The 22,625-nt window shown below is 39.4% G+C and overlaps 1 protein-coding gene across 1 annotated transcript in view; it reads right to left on the minus strand.

The window, feature by feature from the left end:
- Window positions 1–22,625, minus strand: part of NTRK2 (neurotrophic receptor tyrosine kinase 2) — a 270,220-nt gene that overhangs the window by 207,705 nt on the left and 39,890 nt on the right. The window contains exons 7-10 of the mRNA XM_045021743.1: window positions 14,779–14,915; window positions 12,181–12,313; window positions 10,371–10,670; window positions 4,084–4,116 (exon numbers count right to left, since the gene is read on the minus strand). Of these exons, the coding sequence (XP_044877678.1) occupies window positions 4,084–4,116; window positions 10,371–10,670; window positions 12,181–12,313; window positions 14,779–14,915 (603 nt within the window). The remainder of the gene's footprint in view (window positions 1–4,083; window positions 4,117–10,370; window positions 10,671–12,180; window positions 12,314–14,778; window positions 14,916–22,625) is intronic.

The raw sequence follows: 22,625 nt of genomic DNA on the forward strand, positions 1-22,625 counted from the left end.
GTACTTAGGTTCTTGTGGCTACAGCATTTGGCTTTCTCTAGAAGTGAAGTTGTTGGCAATGCCTTTATTATGGAAGCTTTACCCCTTTTATTCTACTTCTACTGCAGGGACCATTATAAGTTCTTGGATCTGTTTTCATAATACAAGAACTAATCACAAAGGCAAGGTAAAACACACATTAATAGATACCAAAATATATCACAATATGACCATCACATTTTCAGAGGGACAAATTTTGGTACCAGAGGGCAGAATTTGGCAACCAATATTTGCCAATAAAGTTTACCCATCTACATATCAGAAGGCCTGCGAAAGAGTATCTGGAGGGACTTATCAGAAGTTTATACGTTGTTCCATGTGCACATCCATTTACTCTGACTCACCCATTGAGTTGGACTTTTAGGGCTTGATTCTTCACTGCCCTGTAACATTTGCAGTCATTTACCAGTGCAAAGGGTCAGCGTAAAAGGAGCACACTCTTTGCAAACCTAATAGAATCATTTTGTGACACTGCAGTGGGTGTGGTTCTATCTGGCATACCTCCTTGTCTACCCCACAGACATGTTGAGAAGATTAACTATTTAAAGAATCAATGTTTGTGCAGTGCTCTGAACATGTAAAATGGTATGTAAATGCCAATTATTATTAGCAACAAGACATCCTGTATTCCAAGTTCTAACCTTTGGATGGTAAGCATTTGTTTTAAAAACATTTAATGGAAAGTTTGGGGACTACCATATGCAGCACAGAGCTAAATCCAGAGGGATGGACCACATACGACGTCAAAGGGCTTTCTCCACACAAAATCCTCAGCCTCACCCAGGCAGTCTGCCTGGCTCAACTACTAACACAAGGCCTAGGGAGGAGAAACGTAAGTGTCCCCCTTTGCCTCTCATTGACAGACCTGGATCTGGCAAGCCTATGAAGTGCTGTCTCATTAATCACCCACACCAAATCCACAGTCTGACTGCCAGAGAGATGCAAAGACCTATCACCAATCTCTGAGGCATGCAGGGGTGTGTGGAGACACTCTCAGGTTTTTTTAATTGAAAATATTTTCCATTCCATCTCCTGGTTAGCCCATCTACTCCATGTTATTTCAGTAGGGTTAAGAGGTGTCCCTTTTGCATCTTGCTCAACTATCTCTATTATTAGCTTTCAAATTTACATTTACTGATCTGTAGTTTAATATCATCCCCATATGGTGGTCTCTCTCTCCCCCATCACATATCCAAGTGTCAATATATGCTTACTCCCTCCTGAAGAGCCTAATCCTGTGAGCCACTGAGTACCCAGTCATCCACTGAAGGAGTTAACAGCACTCAGAAACTTACAGGAGGTGTTTAGTACCTTGCAGGAGCAAGCTCTCAGAATCTGACTTTTTGTCCAAACTTTTTTCCTTTTACTGCTACTGTGACCCAGGAATCTCTTAGTGCCAACTGGAAAGGGGCAGAGAGGGGATGATGTTATCCTCTGAGTCTGGTATTTACATTCTAGTAAAGAGGGTCATGTGAGGTCTCTAATTAAAAAAAAAGCCTGTCTGGTCATCAATATCATTGTGAAATGTTTGTACAGACACTATATAAAGAGTTATGCATATATACCGAAAATTATGTTCATAAGGTATGCAACCAACAAAAGTGAAAACAGATTGTCAGACAAGAGATGTTTATCCAGCTATCTGTTTATATGTAAGCAGGGGCAACCATTGGCATTCTAAGTCAAATGCTAACAAAGAGCTGGCAGAGATTTCAGGAAGAAACTAACAAGAAGAGAAAAATAGCCCAGCAGTGAGGGAGGAGACCCTGTCTAGAGGTGCACATCAAAGGTTTGCTTGAGTATATTTGGGGGGAGAAAAGATATGCCTAGTCATCCCTCACCTCGGAAGTAAATGGACAGCGACTTTACTTCATGAAAGTGGGATCTCCCCCAGACTTTGTTGAAAACACTAGCAAGAACTTTGAGTGAGATAAGCTTCTTTAGACAAGTGGGTAACTTGTTCGTTTAGGATCCAAAGAGCAAGTTATGATTTCATTTTATATGTAGCCACTTGTTCCCAATATTCATATTCACCATTACCTGAATGTTTGTTCTTTGATGATAAACTTATTCTTGTTTTCACTACAGAGCAGAAACTAATCCCAAAGTCATTTCCATGTTAAAGCACTTCTACTAGTGACTCTCCCAAAAACTAATTCTACAGTATTTCCAGTCAGCTCACCTCCATCTCTCTCAATAGCTCATCCCACTAAGTGAACCTATGAACTTGGAATAATTAAGACAAACCATTTAAACTACAAAAGAGTCTCAAAGAAAGCAAGAATTAACAGTTAGTTACTGAAAAATGGTCTAAGGACAATAACGTAAAAAAGGGGAACAATGGAAATATCAGAATAATATTGTTTTTGGGTCAGACTAGAACTTATAGGCTCTTCAACAAGATACTGAAACACATGTATAACTGTAAGAATATCGGTAGTCCTTACTGAAGTTAATGGGACTGCTCATGCATCAAGTTACGCATGTGCTTGAATACTTCTACACAATGGGGTCCTTAGAGAATTATAAAGATCAAAAGCAAAGTACACATAGGAAACTGTCCAAATTACCCAAAAAAAACCCAATACATTTGTCCCTCCTTGGGGGAAAAAAGGGAGGGGAAACTATGCTTTAATATTTCCAAACTACTTAAAGACAATTTGATGCCCCAATTGCACATTTGCTAAAGTTTAATTACATGGAATGGAATGGAATCAAAGCAATACAATTTAAATCAGCTTAAGGAAACTTAAATTATGGGCTATTTCATCCAAATAACCATATACTGAGCAAGATCCAACCCTGCCTAGACCATAAAGGGTAGTTTGAAAGCACTGCTGAAGATGGACTTTCACACTTAGTCAAATACAACAACAGTATTATATAAAAGTAGCCAACTGTTTTGCAGATTTTTCTCTCAATTTTTGGTCCTCAAATTCTTTGTGTACTCCTTTTGGTACTTTTTACAACTAAATTGTAGAAGGTTAGGCTCCAATGCCAACACAATTCAACTTCACAAGGGTTACATGTAACTGTTGTTGATTCATCTTGTAATAGTTTGGCCAGCCATATCAGAGAGGCCAAAAAACATATTACTATCAGGTTAAAAAGAAATTCTATAACCTGGGATAAGGCAATACTTTATTAAGCTTGGATAAAGTTTTCAACAGCACCTAAGTCATACTGACTTTCAATTCATTATTTAAAAAAAAAAAAAAATCGTCCCTAACCCATGATGGACAGCCCAGAGACAGAGAATAAACTGCAGATTTACAAACTGCTCTGCTGTTACGGTACAGATTGAGTCTTCATCAGGGAGGGGCTAACACATTTTGCCTAAATCAGCGCCAACTAAAATACTCTGGGTTCAAAAGCATGACTTTCACTCAGATGTTAGCGGGTGCAAGTTCTGACTATACAAGAGAGACTGGAGAAAAGGGGAGTGGGAGGGGGGTAAAAATAGGGTGAAAAATGAGCAGAGAAGTGGAATGAAAAACCAAAACAGAGAGAGACAGAGGAAAGGCGTAAAGAGGGAAGAGGAAAAAACAAGCTATAGGGGCGCTCACTTGTGCCAGACTCATTTTTTACTGGGAATTTTCCTCTCTCTGAGATGTAGCATAGGCTTCTCTACAGGTGGTAAAACATGCTTTTTATAAACATTGAATCATCAAAATGTTAACTTACAGGAGAAAAGATAAACTCAATCGCCCCCCAAAAATAGAACTTTGAAAGGATCACAAGAGTCGGGACACCAATAGCGCTAATCCTCCATTTGGAGATATTTACAACCATTCTATAGCAGTGCATTTATGTTTCTCCTAGTCTGAACCAACAGCAGGAGAGAAAGCAATAGAAAGCTCTATTTGTATTCGTTTATCTTAAAATAATATAAGTCAGAAAAGAACTATCAAAATAAAGAACATTTGGTTCACCTTAAAATAATATTTAAGTTTGAGCATAACATTCCATCTTTCCGTTTTTGAGTTACTTAATTTGTCATTTCTTTTTTGTACATTTTGAAAAAAAGAAAATCAAAATATATACCATAAAGTTCAGGATCCAGGATTGGGCCACTACCTGAACAGGAAAAAGAGAACAGAAAGAGTTTGTAAATATCTTGCAAATGTGCATGAAGAGTAATAGTTTTTAGGAATTCTGTTCAGAGATAAAAGCTTATTAGCCTTAGCAATGATATTATAGGATATCAATGGTCCACAAATCCATATAACCGAAATACATTGTACAGGCTTTTTATTCAATTACATTTTAATTATTTTCAGAGACATGTAAAATGTCAACATTTCCTTCATATGAAAGATCTGATCTACACCTAGGACTAAACTGAGTTCTGGCAAAGACAGTTATGGTTTCAAACTGAGCCAGATTCTGCTCTGTTACAAGGGTGTAAATCTGGAATAACTGCAGTATATACCATTCCTATTGAAAAAAATCAATGGCAAAACTGTAGTTGATATTAATGGGACCAGAATTTGACCCGTTAACTTCAATGGGAGTGGCAATGACTTGGGTCAGTGTGTATTTGGCCTTGTAATCTATATAATAAGATTCCAGAAGTGTCACTTTCTCCATATCTTAGTCTCAAGCCTAGAACGTCCATTAATCAGCATGAAGTGATGGAACCAGCTACAAGCATGGTTGAGAACTTTTTGGGTTCAGAATATCACCAGGTTCAACCACCAGTGATATTTGTGGTGTTACTGTCCAGTTTTTAAGTTCTCAGCCATTTTCGGCTGTGTACACCTTACAAATTACACCCATATGACAACATGGCTTTTCACCTAGTTCTTAACTTAAATCACCATGAGGAAAAACTACTTTAGAATTGCGATATTGTCAGCTGGCAGGCAGCATATCACAAAAGAATAAGGGCCAAAGTCACTGATAGACTAAGCAGCACAACTTCATTAACTCTACTGCAGTTGCACTGCTAAGGATCCAATTTCATAGCTGATCCCACAGGCAGAACTCTGATTGAACAGAATGAGAGTCCCATGTGCAGGGCAACTAGATAATTAAGCCCTTAGCCAACTAAAATAGACAAAACAAATCTACATTTTCCAATATACAGTTCTGATGTCATTTTGTACTTGTTTCTTATTACCGCATATATCTGGGCATGATCCTGCAAATCTTCAGTGCACAGAACTCCTTCTGTTCATAATATAGCATCAATCGATTTCCACTTGGAAAGGTTTTTTTATTTTACACTACATTTCAAGATGCTCATTTATGCTTATCTGATGTTTTCTATTGTATTGCGCAAGTCCTATACAGTAATCTCCTAATTAAGTTTTCTATATATTTACTGTTTGTTCTACGTGGCTTGAAGGTTGAATTAAAAACATATTTAAACCTTTTAAGTAGGAAGAACATGCTCAGTGGGCATGGTTCTGCTCGGATTTACACCACTGTACTTCAGGAGTAACTCCACAACAGTAGAGTTACACTGGTACAAAGCCATTATAAATTAGGATAGGAACATAGGTAGTTGTTGCTTCTTTTCTTATGCTAAATGCTTGGCAATCTGTTGAGAGAAGTATGAGACTAGGCGCTGCAAAACATCTCTACAGAATGGCAACAGAGTATCAGGCTCAATTTTTAAAATGCCTTTGCAGATATTTTAATGCTTAGAGTTATAATGCAGATTAAGGTGCCCCCATTAGAATGGCCCCATCCAGGTGTAGAAATAAACATCAGGTGCAATGAGCATTTATTATCTAACCTCAAGCTGCTTCTGATGGGGCTTCTCTCTTTGAAAATCTTCATAGATACATTTTTTCCAATATTAAACATTCAAATTATGTGAAAAAGTTGTATATGTTTGCTATTCACAATCTGAAGGAAACAAAGTATTTGGACTAACTCATGAACTCAATAAATAATGGCAAAACTTTTATTAGATTTTAGTGGGACTAGAATGACCCTCAGAATGAAATTAAACTCCTGGTCCAACTATGTAGCATTAGAGAAAGGATTAATTTAACCCACTAGACCACAGATTAATTAAAGCCTTAATCCCTGCCTGTGAAGTAAAGGCTAGGAAGTAACATTCCATTCAGTTACCTTTTATACTGACTAAAGCCTTCATCTGAAAACCCAAAAGTTCAGCAAAAGTCACATTTCTGTCTAGATATCCCTTCATAAAAATTATGATATCAGCTATTATTTTGATATTTCCATGTTTTTTCTTTTTTTACGTTATTGTCCTTGAACTGTATTTCAGTAGCTAAAAGATACTATCAATTCTTGCTTTCTGTGAAACTCTTTGTATTTAAATTATTAGTCTTAGTCATTCCAAGTTATTCCCAGTTAGTGGGATGAGCCAATGAAAGAGGTAAAGTGAGCTGACTGGAAATACTGTATAATTTTGGGAGAGTCATCGGTGCTTTAACATGGAAATGACATCAGAACTAGTTCCTACTCTGTGGCTGGATTTTTCATGGAATCGTTTTCAGGCACTCCTGTCTCTGGATGTGGGTATCTTCTGAAATCAAGATCTAAAGATGTTTTTTCCTCCTTGAAAGGGCTTTTTCAGACTCTTATGTTCATCTGGGAGCAAACGGAACATTTGCCCTTTAGATTGTCATGGGGTGAGGAAAAGCTAGCTGTGATGTTCCCCAGAGAGAGATGCCTTTGGCTGCCCTGATCCTGCAACGAAGGGATTCAGATTGTAAGATCTTCAGAGGAGCAACCGTCCTTGCATGTTTGGAAAGTGCCCAGCACACAGCAAGTGCTACCATAAATAAATAGTAATAAAAATAAATACTAAAAAAAAAAAAAAAGACCAAGAATTCAACTGAGAAACTACATGATATAGGGGCCTTTTGAGATTATGTGACTTTTTAGGCAACCCTTTCCTGGGAGCATTATTATGGAACACTCCCTCACTATTCTAGAACAAACAAAATGAGTTTCAGATAACGTTAGCTCCAGCTAGGATGACACCCTTGGCAAATAATAAATAAGGAAACTTATGTTAGGTAGCTGAACTAATGCACCTTGAACCAATACCTCCTACTTAAATATAGCCTCAAATATAGGGATAGTTGGTGGTTCAAAGCTGTATGAGTTAGAATGGTATTGATCCCTCAAGTGGGATACACATCATAAGATACATGCTGTAGGCAGGGAAAGGTTCAGACTGATTTCTGCTAACTTGCTCACACAAAGATATCTGTGATTTATATATTTTAAAGGCCAGGAACCAAAGCTCCAGATCACAGAAATGGGCCCTTAGTATTTAAAACAAAGGTTCTAGTGAATGATATGGTTCACAGTGATAATTGCAATACCATTAACGTGCTCCAAGTACAAATCAGCTCTCTACCTTTATGCCTGCACTGTCAGCCAAGTTCTCATGTGATACGTCTGTTCTACAAAGGGCACAATGTAGGCTGAGAAATTCTTGGCATGGACCCTATCTGCAGCATGACTGATACAAGTTTAAGGTAGAGTATTATGTTGATATAGATGATCTCATGCTCGAAAGCGCTTGATGCTTCATTTTTATTTATTTTAATCATTCATTTTAATTTCTATAGTTTATGGGTATGGTAGTTTTTTTATTTATCTTTGTTTTTATCTTCAGTGCATTTGCCCATAAGTGATGTAAGAGTCACAGAATCAGTTCAAAGCTTGATGAAGATATGTCACCCCATTAAACATCAGGGCTGGTATTTAATTTCTATCATGCAGGCATGGAAATGAACATAATGCCTGGGTGTGGGCCTATCTTCATATTCAATTGTACAGTATGTTGGACAGACAATGAAACTACACAGTAACGATATCACTGAAAAAATGCCTTTAAAGGGCTCCAAAACTTGTGGTTGTTCTAAAGCACAATAAAATATCAGTGAAACATAAGGAGATTCTATTTTTTACCTTTGACTTTATTTCAGCTTCCAGGGCAGGAGAGATGAAAGTGTAAAAAGGAGGAACCTATATCAACTCTGTAGGACCTGCTAAAGCCCAGTGTCACAAATAGCATTCTGTAAAAATCCCATAAAGAAAAAAAAACTTTTGAGGAGTTTGCCTGGGTAGATGTTTCTTCCTGTTAAATTTTAAGACTGGTTTGTAGCCACACATCGCATATGTAGTGATTTTTAAGATAAGCACAGACAGGATGTGCCTATGGTAGTCTCTTCTACAATGTATTTATGAAACTTAGTTTCCTCAGAGAACGAGGTTATGCTTACAGAACATTTTCTCTGAGATTTACAGCTATATTATGAATTAAAAACTGAAGGAATAAATAAACACTGCCTGTCTAAATGGAAGGATATGTTAAAGTCTGATTTATAATTAAAAATGCCACTACTGGGAAAGAAGGTTTAAGTTTTTAACCTAGAGCAGAAAATGTGCCAATAAAAGGCATTTTGTTCAAAGAAAAAAATTCACTTTAATTTCAAAGTAGCCTGGTTAAACTTATTGGGAAAACTGTTTATTCTTCTAAGTGAATGCAGCCAAGTTAATATCACTTTCCATTTTAAACCGTATGGATGTAAAGTGGACTGTTTTATTGAATTGTTATAATGCACTATTGGAAGCTGCCAGTAGCTGAAACCATGGTCTGTTCCTGTAACAATTTTATTAAGAAAAGGACTCTAGGGGGAAAGGGAAGAGAGAAGCTTCTAAGAGCAGCAGGAGTAACTAGAGCTCTCTGTGTCAGTTCTGTATCTACTCCTACTCAAGCCTGGAAGAGAACTGTCACATACCTCATTGTTCCGGTTAAAACAGCTTGCTACAAGTACTGAATATGGCATGTATTTTCACTAGTGGTAACTTGTAATGAAGGTGAAAGAAATTAAAATCTGAAAGACTAAATACCCAGCTCCTCTATCACTGTGAAATATTACATAGGACTGGACATCGCTATTTCAACTGGCATGTTATTGCTACCTTATGTTTAGGGAAACTGAAATGTACACTAGTGCCCAGATTTTCTGATATAAATGTGCAGTTTCTTGCACAAAAATGCATACACATTTACACACCTGATTTCCCTATGCAATCAGTGTAAGTTTTCATACCAATGGGCAGATAGTTGCCTGCCATCTAGCCACACAACTCCTGTACACGTATTTTTGAAGATCTGGGAATAAAGCATCAAATCAAGACAAACAAAGTGTAATGCCTGCAGTTTAGTGGGTGCCTGTCATATCCTGACTCTGCCAAGGATGCAGTAAAGAGGATTAATATGCAGCGGGTCTCAACCTATTTATCATTGTGGGCCACATATGTAGCTCTGTGTGTGCTATGTGGGCTACGTCCATACATACTACCTGTATGGCTGACTGGGCCAAGTAGCTCCCGGGCAGAGAACCACTGATATGGACCAGTAACAATAGCCATCTTGTCTCTCCTGCCTCTCAGGGCTGCCCGGGGGGGGGGGGGGGGAGGAGGGAAGTGGGGCAATTTGCCCCAGGCCCTGGGCCCTGCAGGGACCCCGTGAGCGGCTCCAGGTTTTCAGTGGCACTTCTGCAGCAGGCCCTTCACTCGCTCTGGGTCTTTGGCAGCGGGTCCTTCAGTGCAGCGGAAGACTCGGAGCGAGTGAAGGACCCGCCGCTAAAGTGCTGCCAATGCCTCAAAGCGCTGCCCCAGTGAGTACAAGCACCGCAAGTGGCAGAAAACAAAAAAAGCCGCGATCAGCCGGACTTAGGCTGCTCTACCGCCGCCGCTTCATTCTTCAGCGGCGGGTCCTCCTCCCGAGAGGGACCCGCCGCTGAATTGCCACTGAAGACCCGGCCCTGCCCCAGGCCCCCTGAATCCTCTGGGCGGCCCTGCTGCCTCTTGGTTACTTATTTTCTCCCTTGCACCCTCTAGTGTCCTAAAGAATGTATTGGTATCTACATGCTGTACTGCACTGCAGAATTTTCATTTTCTTCTATTTTCTCTAGACACTTGTACATGGTCTTATGGATACACAGCTTAGTCCTAGTCCTTCCTAAAGCAGAGCACCCCCTCAATTCATATTGAACTAGCACTCAACATTTGTGGGATCAGAACATATATGTTGGAAAAAATACTTCAAAAAATTTTTTTTTAATTTTGTCTGGACATGGAGAAAAGGCATGGAGAGCAGGATTCATGAAAGAGAGCTACTATGAGGCTCATTTCATAAAATCTAACCGAAAAGCAAAATTTTCAAATGAAAGGAGATTTAAAAAAAAAAAAAAGCAGTTATCTGTAAATATCTACAACAAATTATTTTAAGAGAAAACTTGAAGAGAAAAATAAACTGGCCAGCAGCACTAGCTCTACACAATCATCAAGATGCCATTGCTAATATAGTAAAAAAGAGTACTCACCATCCCCAGGCATTGACATGAAATGAGCATCAACCCTTTTTTCATCTTCTCCATACTCATTCTTCGCCAGTAAGGTATAAGCACCATTGTTCAAATGGGTAGGGTTGTCCAACTGAAGGCAGCCATGGTATTCACTTTGATTGCTAACGTGTATTTTAGTACAGATGTATTCAGACTCATTCAGTATAGCCCCTTCATAGAACCACTGCAATGAGGGTTTGGGGTTCCCTTTCACAGTGAATGGAATGCACCAGTGGTGGTCCGGGGTTGGAGGTTCAATAAATGTGATATTTGGTGCAACTATATTGAAAAGAAGAGTGAATAACATCAGAATATCCTGAACACATTTTCCCCTCAAATTCTTGAGGGCATTTTTTAAAATCATTAAAGCTAAGAAATTGGCAGCCTTGGAAACTACAGCCTTGTGCTTATGGGTGTAGATATTCATAAAGGAAGCCATCAGCTGTGTATGTGAACTGAATTCAGACCTGAAATGGACAATACCTCAATAAAGTCATTCTTTAAAATGAGATGTGTGAACTGGTTCCAATAAAACAAGAACCAACTTTAATAAATCATGCAGGTTCAGTGAAAGTTTTTTTTATTAAGTGCTTTGGTTAAAAACAGGGAATAAGTACTATTTTTAAAAGGGTATTTAACAGTTGGCCAAAATCAGGTGTAATGGAAATACATTCAGATAGGCATGAAAACTTCTAGAAGATTTTCATCATAGAATCATGGAACAGACCTATTAGTTCATTCACTGAATTCCCCTGCTAATGCAGGATCATTTCCTATAGTCATTTTCTAGTACTTTGTCCACTCCAGTTTTAAATTGTTATGGGCTTCTACTATTTCCCTTGGGAGGCTATTCCACAGCCTTGTACATTATCTCACTGTCAGGAAGTTTTTCTTAATATTCAGATTGAATTTTCCTTTGTTAATTGCATCTAATTACATCTAGTTATACGCCCTTGTACCAATCATATTGGTGCCAATCCAAGATTCCTTGTTTACACCATTCCAGTATGTGTAGCATATATCCTCTCCCTTAGCTATTTCATACCCAATTTCAACTATAAAATCATATTAAATTAATCTATAGCTACTTCTCTAACAAAGATTTTTCTCTAATAAGCATGCTCATTTTTAATAAAATGTGGGTTTGATCTGGATGATCAATATCTGAAGCTTGTAAAAACAGCCTACTTAATTCACTTAAGGTAGATTCATACGGGAGCTTAGAGTTAAGGGGTCAATGTTTTATCCCCTGTGCCCATCCTCTCCTCCTGGACTTGACAGATAAATAGATTATTTCAAGGCTAAGGACAAAACTAATATATGCCTGGGAAAAATAATGTTACAAGTTGATTTTTTTTTTAATTTAAAAAAATGTATCAGGATTATTGGCTCAGATGAAAAGTTTTAAAATCTCAAATTATTAATAACAATTTGATCTCCGCCTTTGATTTGTGGGTATTTTTATATGCATATGAAATACACATGCACCCAGGCACCTTTTCACATTTACACTGCCATTTGAACATGGACTTTAGAAATGTACTTTTGGCAGTTCAAACTGGAAGTTGATAGGCAGCTATGAGAGCAGAGATATGTAAGGCCAGAGTAATGAAGCAACACTACTACACAACAACTGCTGGTTGTGCTGTTCCTCAGCATTAAAGGCAATGCAGTTCATACACTTAGGTGACATTCTTGTTTCAACATCTTACATGCCCAACAGAAATATATACCCCAAATATTTTGTGCTGATGTAGCTTAGACATTGTATGCAAGCCTGTTTACGTACAGAACACCACAAGGTCAGCAGAAGCTTGGTCTTCTCCCACAATATTTTCTGCTATACATGAAATCCGTATTCCACTGTCCTTAGATGAAACATTCCTTATGGTTAGGGAAGCAGGATTCTTACTTGTATTACTCTACAAATGAGAAGAAAAAGTATTTGGCTTAAACAGAGTGTACAACAAGGGAGACACTGGGATTAGAGTCCTTCAGCTACCCTTCCTCTTAACCTTATTGCTAGAAAACTGAGTATTATGTTTGCACATTTTATTCCATGTTGTAAATTAATGTACTGGGCCTGATTCTAAGGGTCTGTGTTGATTTACACACATATAATCCCACTAAGGAAGATGCTGATACATGGCTTCCTTTGACTTCATTGAGATCACATCAGCGTAGAATTTGGCTGGTTGAGTTATACCCCTCAGTGGTACTAGTTGAAGGAAAAAGAGAATATTTCTACTCTGTACACTGCACAATCTCAAAACATCCCAAACTTTCAGGTAATGGGGTGTGAGCCAGAACCCCAAGTGCAGATGTCAAAGTCAAAAGAGTGAACACCCCCAATCACTTGGCTCTTCTACTCCCTGTACTGTCATATCCAATCCCTCCCTTCGTCTGCCCTCCTTCCCTTGCTCCATGTGGCCATAGTCTACAATCCTCCCAGCTCCCACTCACTTCATCCCTCACTTTGATGCCTGGCTCACCCTCCCTCTCTCCAGTCCCCTACCATGGCTCTGGATTACGTCTATTTCCATGTTGAAAAGGCCAACTCCACTGCCTCTGACTTTCTTTTGTTAACTACTTCACGTAATTTCTAAATTTTGGACTCATTTTCCCATTTTATTAACCATCTGGGCCTAGAGCCAGACCCTCAACCGGTGTAAATCAGCACAGCTCCACTGGCTTCAGTGGAGCACTGCACATCTACACCAGCTGAGGATCCGACTCCTGATCTTTTCCAGTCTCTCTCTCTCTCTCTCTCAATTCTTGGTCACCGCTTGTTTTTCTACAAATTTATTACTCATCCCCTTTCTTCTACCTCATCATTTACTCCTAAGGTTCATCTCTGCTCTCAGTTCCTCTTAATTTTGCTCTCTCCCCTCCTATACTCCTCCCAATCAATGCTTTACTGTTACCTCACTTTGGGCTTTACACCATTACTCCTGCTGTGGGATCAGCATGGTCTCCCACACCTTGACTACCAAGTTCCCTCTCTCCTCCTTCAGTTCTCTCTTGAAAGCCTCTTCCTATCTTTAATCCTTCCTACAATAAGTTGGTTTCTTCCACCACCTGAACTAAGGCCCATGTTTTGTTTTGCATGTGTTTGAGCATAGGCAGATAGAAAAACAAAACAAAACCACAGTTATTGCCTCAATGTTTTTTTGTAAAGCACTGTGTACATTTACAGCACTAAATAAATCATAAAAATCACCACATGTGCTGCAAAATTAAAGTACATTGGGATGAACTACAAGCAAACTGGCACTCTTAAAACAAAAAAGTTTTGATTCTGACCTCTTAAATTGGTTTCTTAAAATGACCGCTAGTTTGTGTCTCTGGTCTTTAATTTCATGTGAAATATAAAGGAACTTTTTTTAAATCAATATACGAACAGTTAGGACTATTGCTTTAACATCTTAACAACATCCTTTGCTGGGATTCTTCTTAATATGCACTTAAGTGCTGAGCCTGCAATTGAATCTCTACTAAAGGGCTCTAGCACCTGTGGAACCCAATGACTTCAATGATACTCCATGAAGTGTAAGGATCCACCCACGAGTGTCACATTTCAAGATCAGGACCTTAAGAGACTGTCTTTTTTACAACACATAGAACAATGGGGCTACAGTAATACAAATAATAAAAGTGAAATCCTGGCTTCATTGAAATCAACAGCAAAAAGGTGGACTTCAATGGAGTCAGGATTTCACCCCAAGGCTAACAATGTAGAGCACCCACTTGCTTTACTCTACCCGTGAGCAGTCCCATTGAAGTAATTGGTGCTCAGCAGATTCAAGGGGGGAAAATGGATCAATATTCATATTGTGCTCCCCATCAGTACCTGGCCCAGGCCCAGGAAGCTAATGATCCAACCAGCAGACCAAATTCGGTGACAAATCATGGTCACATGCCACGTGAGGCACATTGCATATACACTAAGACGACGACGCAGGTTCAACAGTCCATCCATAGGGATTTAACTGCAGGATCAGGACCTGTTCATTCCTTCTTGGGCACCTGGCATTGGCCACTGTCAGAAGACAGGATACTGGGCTAGCTGGACCTTTGGTCTGACCCAGTACAGCCGTTCTTATGTTACCAGGACCCTTCCATAGAATTGTAGCACTATCAGTTATAACTGGAGGCACAGAAACTTAAATAAAAGCCACTCTCTCAGATAAATAAATGTTTGTTTGTCCCAGAAGCACTGCTGCAGTCACTGTGGATTAAGAATATCTGGGAAATAAATGCAAGGTAAACAATTTGTCATTTTGTATCTGTGATTATGAAAAATAATAAGCTTAAAACCAGCCACACACCATTCTTCAGCAGGTATATCCAGTTTCTGGATAGCCAGCTATTTGAAAGTAAAATGTACCTCATGTTTTGAAACAAGATTAGCGACAACCCAGGATACATTGGGAGATGGCACCCCAGTAGCTTCGCAGTACAGTGTAGTGCTCCTTCCTTCCACAACAGTGAGGTTATAAACACTCAAGTTCGCTGAGGGCAAGCCTGTGACACAAGCAAAAAAATATGTAAGTGTTTGTGTTTGTCATAGAAAGAGAGTAGATATTCAAATGAGCTGTTCAACTCTTTGACAGCAGTCTGTATGTAATCGAAAACTCTGCTTACTCAGCTAATCAGAGATTCATTGTGGTCAGATGCTATTTGGTAAAAAAAAAATGCAAAGAACACATTTGGTACTACACAAGTAAAGTCCTTAAGCAGGGGTAGGGGTTTACTCCACTCTACCAATCCACCTCCCTAGAAAAGGTAGAAAGGACAGTCAGCCTAACTTAGGCAATTGGAGCCTAACTCTAATTGCACCTTTGAAAATCACTCCTTCATTCCTTGAGGGAAAATAAGATACAACTTGCTTTTTTCATTTGTAGTGGTTTGCCTAATTAACACTGTGATGGTATTCCTAGCGTACCCTGAGCTATATGTACATTAAAGGGGAAATCTAACCCACATCATGATGCAGGGTCAGGGGAAAGAGTCCCAAAAACAATAGATTCAGAGTGGCTCCAGTCCACAAAGAGGTCACACACACACACACACACACACACACACGGGGAACCCAGATCTTCAGAGACAAACTGAGTAGGAAGGGAAGGGGCTGTGGGCATGTCAAGGGAAGGAAGGGGCAGGGCCAAAGCAGCTCAAACTGTCCAGACCCTCTGCTCCTCAACTGTTTCAGGGCCATTTCTAGGGTACGTCAGCCACAGGACTGAACTAGCTTGTGTCATTTGCTAGGAAGCTGCTCTAACTTTTGTCTGGATCAGGGCTGACTCCAAGAATCAGGGAGCTGGAAACTGATGCTTCATCCCTTTCACCTGCATTGAGTGGTGTTCTTGTGCAGGAGAGAATCTAGCTCCACAAACCTATTATCGAGCAGATTTTCAGAAGAGCTCAGCTCCCAGAAGCTCCCTTTTAGGCACCCAAATGAAGTGTTCAGGTTTTTTGGTAGAGCTCAACACCCAAAACAATGGCTCTCAGACCAATAGGAATTGTCATGTTTTGAGGACTTTTGAAAACATGAACACTTCATTTAGGAGCCTAAACTGGAGTAGGACTCTTTTGAAAATATGGTCAGCAGCATAGTAGGCCAAAAATCAACTTGTCTTCAGGTACATGAGACATGACAAGTGTCTTTTTTCTGTCCTTCATAACTATACTTTTTTGCTTTGAAAATAAGCAGTACACTGAAAACACAGGAGCTTTGTTATGAGATTGTGCCATCACCCACTATAGAAAGATAACTTTAGCTTTGCCCTCACCATGATGCTCAGCTCAGCAGCAATCTTAGACATGTTTTGTTTGCAATTTATCCTCTCAAATATCCTGCATAGCAAAACAGCAGTATTAGCTATGTATTGTTTTGCAATGAGTTCTCTTTTTCTGCAACAAAGCTTCTCTATTTTTTTAATCAGGGTGGAGCAGTTTCCATCATGCACTTGCAGGTTTACAAGTTTGGTAAGGTGATTTTTTTTAAATTATAAAGCCCCAAAGCGAGTCCCTTATATCTGATTTGTGTTAATTAGAGCACATTAATATGTTGGCCAAAAATTCAATAGAAACTTGAAATATCACTTGAAGTTTAATTAGTTCAATAAAAATGAAATGAAAAGTAGTAATAGCAAAGGCAGGACAAATCATTTTCCAGGCACTGCTTTCTTGCCTAATAAGATTTGAAATCATCAGGAGTATACAATAACTGCTTAGGCAATTCTGCTAGTGTTTTAAGTAGTACTGTAATATGATTCTGATTATAGGCATCATGGGTTTCTTCTATTATGCTCACTTTGTAAATCATACATTGAAGTTTATTGAAACAGAGCTGGATGGCTGTATGCCTTCTGTTAGCGAAGGTGGCCATCTGCTTTTGCTTGCCATGACTTCAAACCTCAGCAGTGTCTGTCACCCAGCCAGGCAGGAAACTAAACTAGATCTTAAGGAACATTTAGATATTAATTATGCTGGATAGGGACCATGGAGGAGAAGTAATGAGATAATTTACCCCATGCAGACACCCTCACACACCAGATCTTAAAACTATTTGACTCCTGTGGTCATAGCTGATTCTGGGAAAGAATTTTAGCCATCAAGGCCTTATTGCCCAGCTTCTTCCTAGCAGTATCTTCTCTGGACAAGACTAGCCTGACATCTCTCATGCCAAATTAAAACTACTCGAAGTGTGTCACTGTTTGAGTTCACAGAGTTCCTAACACACACAGTTTCATATGAACCCTATTATATAAGCCAAAAAAACCAAACAAACAAACCTCAGTGTTGACCATTTACTGCACTACTTGGATTTCCATTAAAATTTCAAGACGGCTTCTTGTGGTGCTTTTTGATTGTTGAACTGGGTGTGGAAGACAAAGTAGCATTTTAGCTACTCGCTAACTAATGCATGATGGCTATATGCTCTTTCTAACTTTGCTACTGCTGGCTGAATTTGTATTATTTTATATAAAAAAAGTGTGGGATGGCACCACTGTTACTATCAAGTGCACTATAAAGAACTTGGGAACTTAGGAATTGCCATACGGGATCAGTCCTGAGGTACATCTAGTCCAGTATCCTGTCTCTGACAATGACTGATGTTTCAGAGGAAGGTTAAAGAACCCCACATTAAGCAAATGGAGAGGGGGGGGGAGATCATCTTCCCCCAGGTCTCATCCTGATCTCTAATAAAGCGAGATTGGTTTAAGCCACAAAGCATGAGATTTAATATCCCTTCCTAACTTGTTAGTATTAATTATGATAATTCTGGATATTCATAATGTCCAATCTTATTTTGAATCTTGCTATATTCTCAGCCTCTACAACTGCAAGTAGCAACAAGTTCCACAGTTTAATTAATTACACATTGTATGAAAAAGTATTTCCTTTCATTAGTTTTGAATTTGCCACCTTTTCATTTAATTGAATATCTCCTTTTGGGGGGTTATGAGACACGGAGAACAGGAGTTCTCTTTCCATTTCTTCTCTTGACCATTTGTTATTTTATACAGTTTTATCATGTCCCCTCTAATTAATCCCAACTATTCATACAAAATGATGGGGTCTAAATTAGCTGAGATCTTGGAGTCATTGTGGATAGTTCTCTGAAAACATCTACTCAATGTGCAGTGGCAATGGAAAAAAAAGCTAACAGAATGTTAGGACCCATTAGGAAAGGGATAGATACAACTGAAAATGTCATAATGCCACTATGTAAATCCATGGTACACCCACATCTTGAATACTGTGTGCAGATCTGGATGTCCCATCTCAAAAAAGACATATTGGAAATGGAAAAGGTACAGAGAAGGGCAACGAAAATGATTAGGGCTATGGAACAGCTTCTATATGAGGAGAAATTTAAAAGGCTGGGACTTTTCACCATGGAAAAGAGATGACTAAGGGAGGATATGATAGAGGTGTATACAATCTTGACTGTGTGGAGAAATGTTTATTTACTCCTTCACATTAGACAAGAACTAGGGTCACCCAATGAAGTTAATAGGCAGCAGATTTAAAACAAACAAAAGGAAGTACTTTGTCACACAATGCACAGTCAACCTGTCAAACTCTTTGCCAGGAGATGTTCTGAAAGCCAAAACTATAACAGGGTTCAAAAAAGAACGATACAAGTTTATGGAGGGTAGGTCCATCAATGGCTATTAGCCAAGATGGGCAGGGATGCAACACCATGCTCCGAGTATCCCTAGCCTCTGTTTCCCAGAAGCTGGGAGTAGACAATAAGGGATGGATCGTTCAATGATTGCCCGGTCTGTTCATTCCCTCTGAAGCATCTGGCATTGGCCACTGTCAGAAGACAGGATATTGGGCTAGATGGACCATTGATCTGACCCTTATGTTCCTTTCTAAGTTAAGCTCTACCAATCTTTTCAACCTCTCTTTACATGATTTTCTCCAGACGCTTGATCATTCTCCGATCCCCCCCTAATTCTGAAATATCCTTTTTGGAGATGGAGCGACCACTGTTATACACACACACACACACACACACACACACACACACACACACACACAGAGTATTCCAGATGAGGATGTACCATTGAGTAATAAAACGGTGTTATGTTTTCTCCATTATTCATCATGCTTCCTAACATCTAATTTACTTTTGTGACCAGATCTGCACACTGAGCAGAGATTTTCATTGAGCTACCCACAATGATTCCTGAACATATACAAGGTTCTAAAGTAACTAAGGTACAGGAGTAGTGCAACTTTTTTCCTTTAATGTACATTTATAAACAATGAATTTTGTTTGCCATCATGTTGCCCATTCACTTAGTTTGGTTAAGTCTCTCTGATATTCCCCACAATCCTCTCTGGTCACAACAAACAGAAGCCACCAAAGCCCTAAAATATCACAGAAAAGAGCCATAAAACTCACCAGAAAAGAAATAGTAAAAGTCTCTCTAGCTTAAGGTTTTGTATAGTGAGTACCACTACAGCATCTAAAAATGTAGAGAAATTTTCACTATTTTTGTAGTTTTGCTAATTGCCACTAGTAAAACATTACAGGAAGATAAAGAAAGGTACATTAATCCAAACAAGGCTCACTGATGGCAAAATGTTGAAAGTGCTCTATACTATATGATAATTTTCTTTCAAATATGGACCCTGATCCCAAAGATGTAATGAATGTGAACAAACCGGTCGAGTTCCATGGGATTATTCACTTGCCTGAAGTTGCTCACAAACAAACATCTTCAGGATCAGGGTCAGGGGTTGCTAAATATAATTTTAAAATACAAAATGTAGAATAAAAAGTAAAAGTGGGATGTCTAAATTTTCACTAATTAGCATAAAGTTAAATAATAGTAAACTTTTATTCAGAACTAAGCATGCCCTTTCACTGGTCCACATGGGTCTAATTTAATAGATTTCATTTAATGATAAAACGTTAGTTTTTAGTGTTTATTTAAAAACCACACACAGCTTTTTTTGGGGGCCCTTTCTTATCAGTCATACCATGGTATATTGTTTCCCTAGAGCAAGTGCTTTGTGCCCCCAAAAGAGAACAGCACCTGTTATAAAGAACATTAGATTGAACGTCCAAATTACACAATTAGCGCAATTGTGTAACTTGGAATTATGTAATATGTACATAATAACTAAGCAATTCTAGCTGTAATACTGTACAGCATATGGAAAAGTAGTCTGTGCAATATATTCAAGGCAATAAAACTTTACTTCCACAGGTAGTTCTTGGATTAAACGTTGTCAAAAAATACCTTCTATTAATCATGAGCACATATGGGCATATTGACTTCAAGTGAGTTGCACCACCCATGGGAACAATACTGAGCTCTTCAACCCTATACAAAATCCTTGGACAGCAAAACTAACTGAGACACTCATTCAAAAAAGGAATATTTACTTCCATAGGCTCCATTAGTGTGCATTTATTACCTGAAGCCACATTACACAGGGACAGTCAAACTCTGGTGGTACAGTAGAACCTCAGAGTTACAAACACCTCGGGAATGGAGGTTTTTTGTAACTCTGAACCATAGGTGCTGACTCCATGGGTGCTCTGGGGCTGGAGCACCCACAGCAAAAAAAAAAAAAACCAGTGGGTGCTCAGCACACACCAGCAGCCCCGCAGATCTGCTCCTGCCCCTCCCCCCAGCCATGATTATCTGTTCATCAGGGGGAGGAGTGGGGGCTGGGGGAGGTGGGGCAGAGGTTTGAGAAAAGGGGCGGAGCCAACGCCTGGGATAGAGCTGAGTAATTCAGCACCTATGCTTGAACAAAATATTACCGTTCTTTCAAAAAAGTTTACAACTAAATCTTGACTTAATACAGCTTTGAAATTTTACTATACACAAGAAAAATGCTGCTTTCCCACCCACACACACACTTTTTTTTAGTAGTTTACATTTAACACAGGACTGTACTGGCTTTCTTTCTTTCTTTTTTGGTCTCTGCTGCTGCAGGGTTCCAAATGAGGTGTGTGGTTGACCGGTCAGTTTGTAACTCTGGTGTTCGTAACACTGAGGTTCTACTGTTAGATAGTCATGCCTCCCATCTCTCTACAGTGCATAGCTAGCAGTACTTCAACAAAGGCAAGAACCAATACTTTGGTTGAAATTTTCAGAGATGCACTGGGGATTTTGCTACTCAACTCCCTGTGAAATTAATGGAACTCATGTAGCTAAATCCTTCAGTCAGCCTTGAAAATCATATTAATAGTACTTAGCACTCATGCATGCACACACAGAGGCCTGGTCTATACTAAGGGGGGGGTTCGAACTAAGGTACGCAAGTTCAGCTACGCGAATAGCGTAGCTGAACTCGAAGTACCTCAGTTCAAAGTGCTTACCCGTCCCCACGGTGCGGGATCGAAGTCCGCGGCTCCCCCGTCGACTCCACCACCGCCGTTTGCAGTGGTGGAGTTCCGGAGTCGATGGGAGCACGTTCGGAGTTCGATATATCGTGTCTAGATGAGATGCGATATATCGAACTCCGAGAAGTCGATCGCTACCCGTCGATCCGGGCGGGTAGTATGGACGTACCCATAGACATAGACTCTGTGTGTGTGTGTGGGTGTGTTTTTAAGGTGAAATCCTGGCCCCACTGAAGTCAATGGTAAAACTTATACTGGCTTCAATGGGATCTCCCCCTATATGTTCTAACCATGTGATATGCACTAACTAATGAATATTCCAACCTGAACCCACGCTCTGTGGCCGACCTCTGTCTCAGTAATAGTACAGCCATGTTCAACCTATTACTGAGACAAAGGTCAGCCACAAAATCTGAGTTCAGATTCAGAGCTACATTTTTCTTGCTGTTGAGATATGAAACCTGAGGAGTTGTGCCATATCACTGGCCAGATTTTCAATTTGACTTATGATATTAGTCATGATAATTTGGACATTTGTAGCACCACCAGTGATATAATGATGTTCTATGATAGCAGAAGAGTTGAGAACCTGAGCCTGAGTTGTCACTTTTGTAAGGATCTGACTATAATAATTTCACTTGTTTTTGTTTTTATTTCTCCTATTATGGTAAGTAACACCCCCCACCAATGTACCTGAGCACAGAAATACAAAAAGCCATACAGAAAAGTTTCACCTTATTAATATCAACCCTCATTCTGTGATCCTTTATGGAGCAGAACTCTATTGCCAAATTCCCACTGAAGTGAACTGGAGATTTGTTCATTTAAAGTCTGCAGCCCTTAGTCTGAAATCACAACTGGATGATGTTAGGCAGCAGAACACAAAAAGTGTTCTTAAACTGCTGGTTTCCAATGCACCAAGTTTCCTACCAAGTTCAAGATATATGTTCAAACCTCAGTCTCTGAGCTAGGAGCAATGTTTCTATAACTACCCGTCTAGCTAGGGCAGGAGCAGAGATGATGGGCTCTGAAAAGACCTGGAAGGACCATCCCCCAGCATACCAAAACAGGATTTTCCTTGTGATAAGAACAGAGATTTTGCTGGGGAGGAGGGGAAAAACTGATATTCAAAGCATTTCTCACAAGCCAATTTATATCTGGCCTTCATTAAGGTCTTTTTAGTCCATAGCTGGAATCTCCTGAAACATCTTCTCAATACAGCTCTCAGTCACAGACTGATGAGCTTAATATGGGAAACAATAATCATCTATTATACAGTATTTAAATTTGTACAACATATTTTCAATACCCCCTGCTTTACAGATATTCTCTACGGTTCAGGGAATACAATG

This window comes from Mauremys mutica, chromosome 6 (assembly GCF_020497125.1).
Source record: "Mauremys mutica isolate MM-2020 ecotype Southern chromosome 6, ASM2049712v1, whole genome shotgun sequence".
NCBI classification, from domain to species: Eukaryota; Metazoa; Chordata; order Testudines; family Geoemydidae; genus Mauremys; species Mauremys mutica.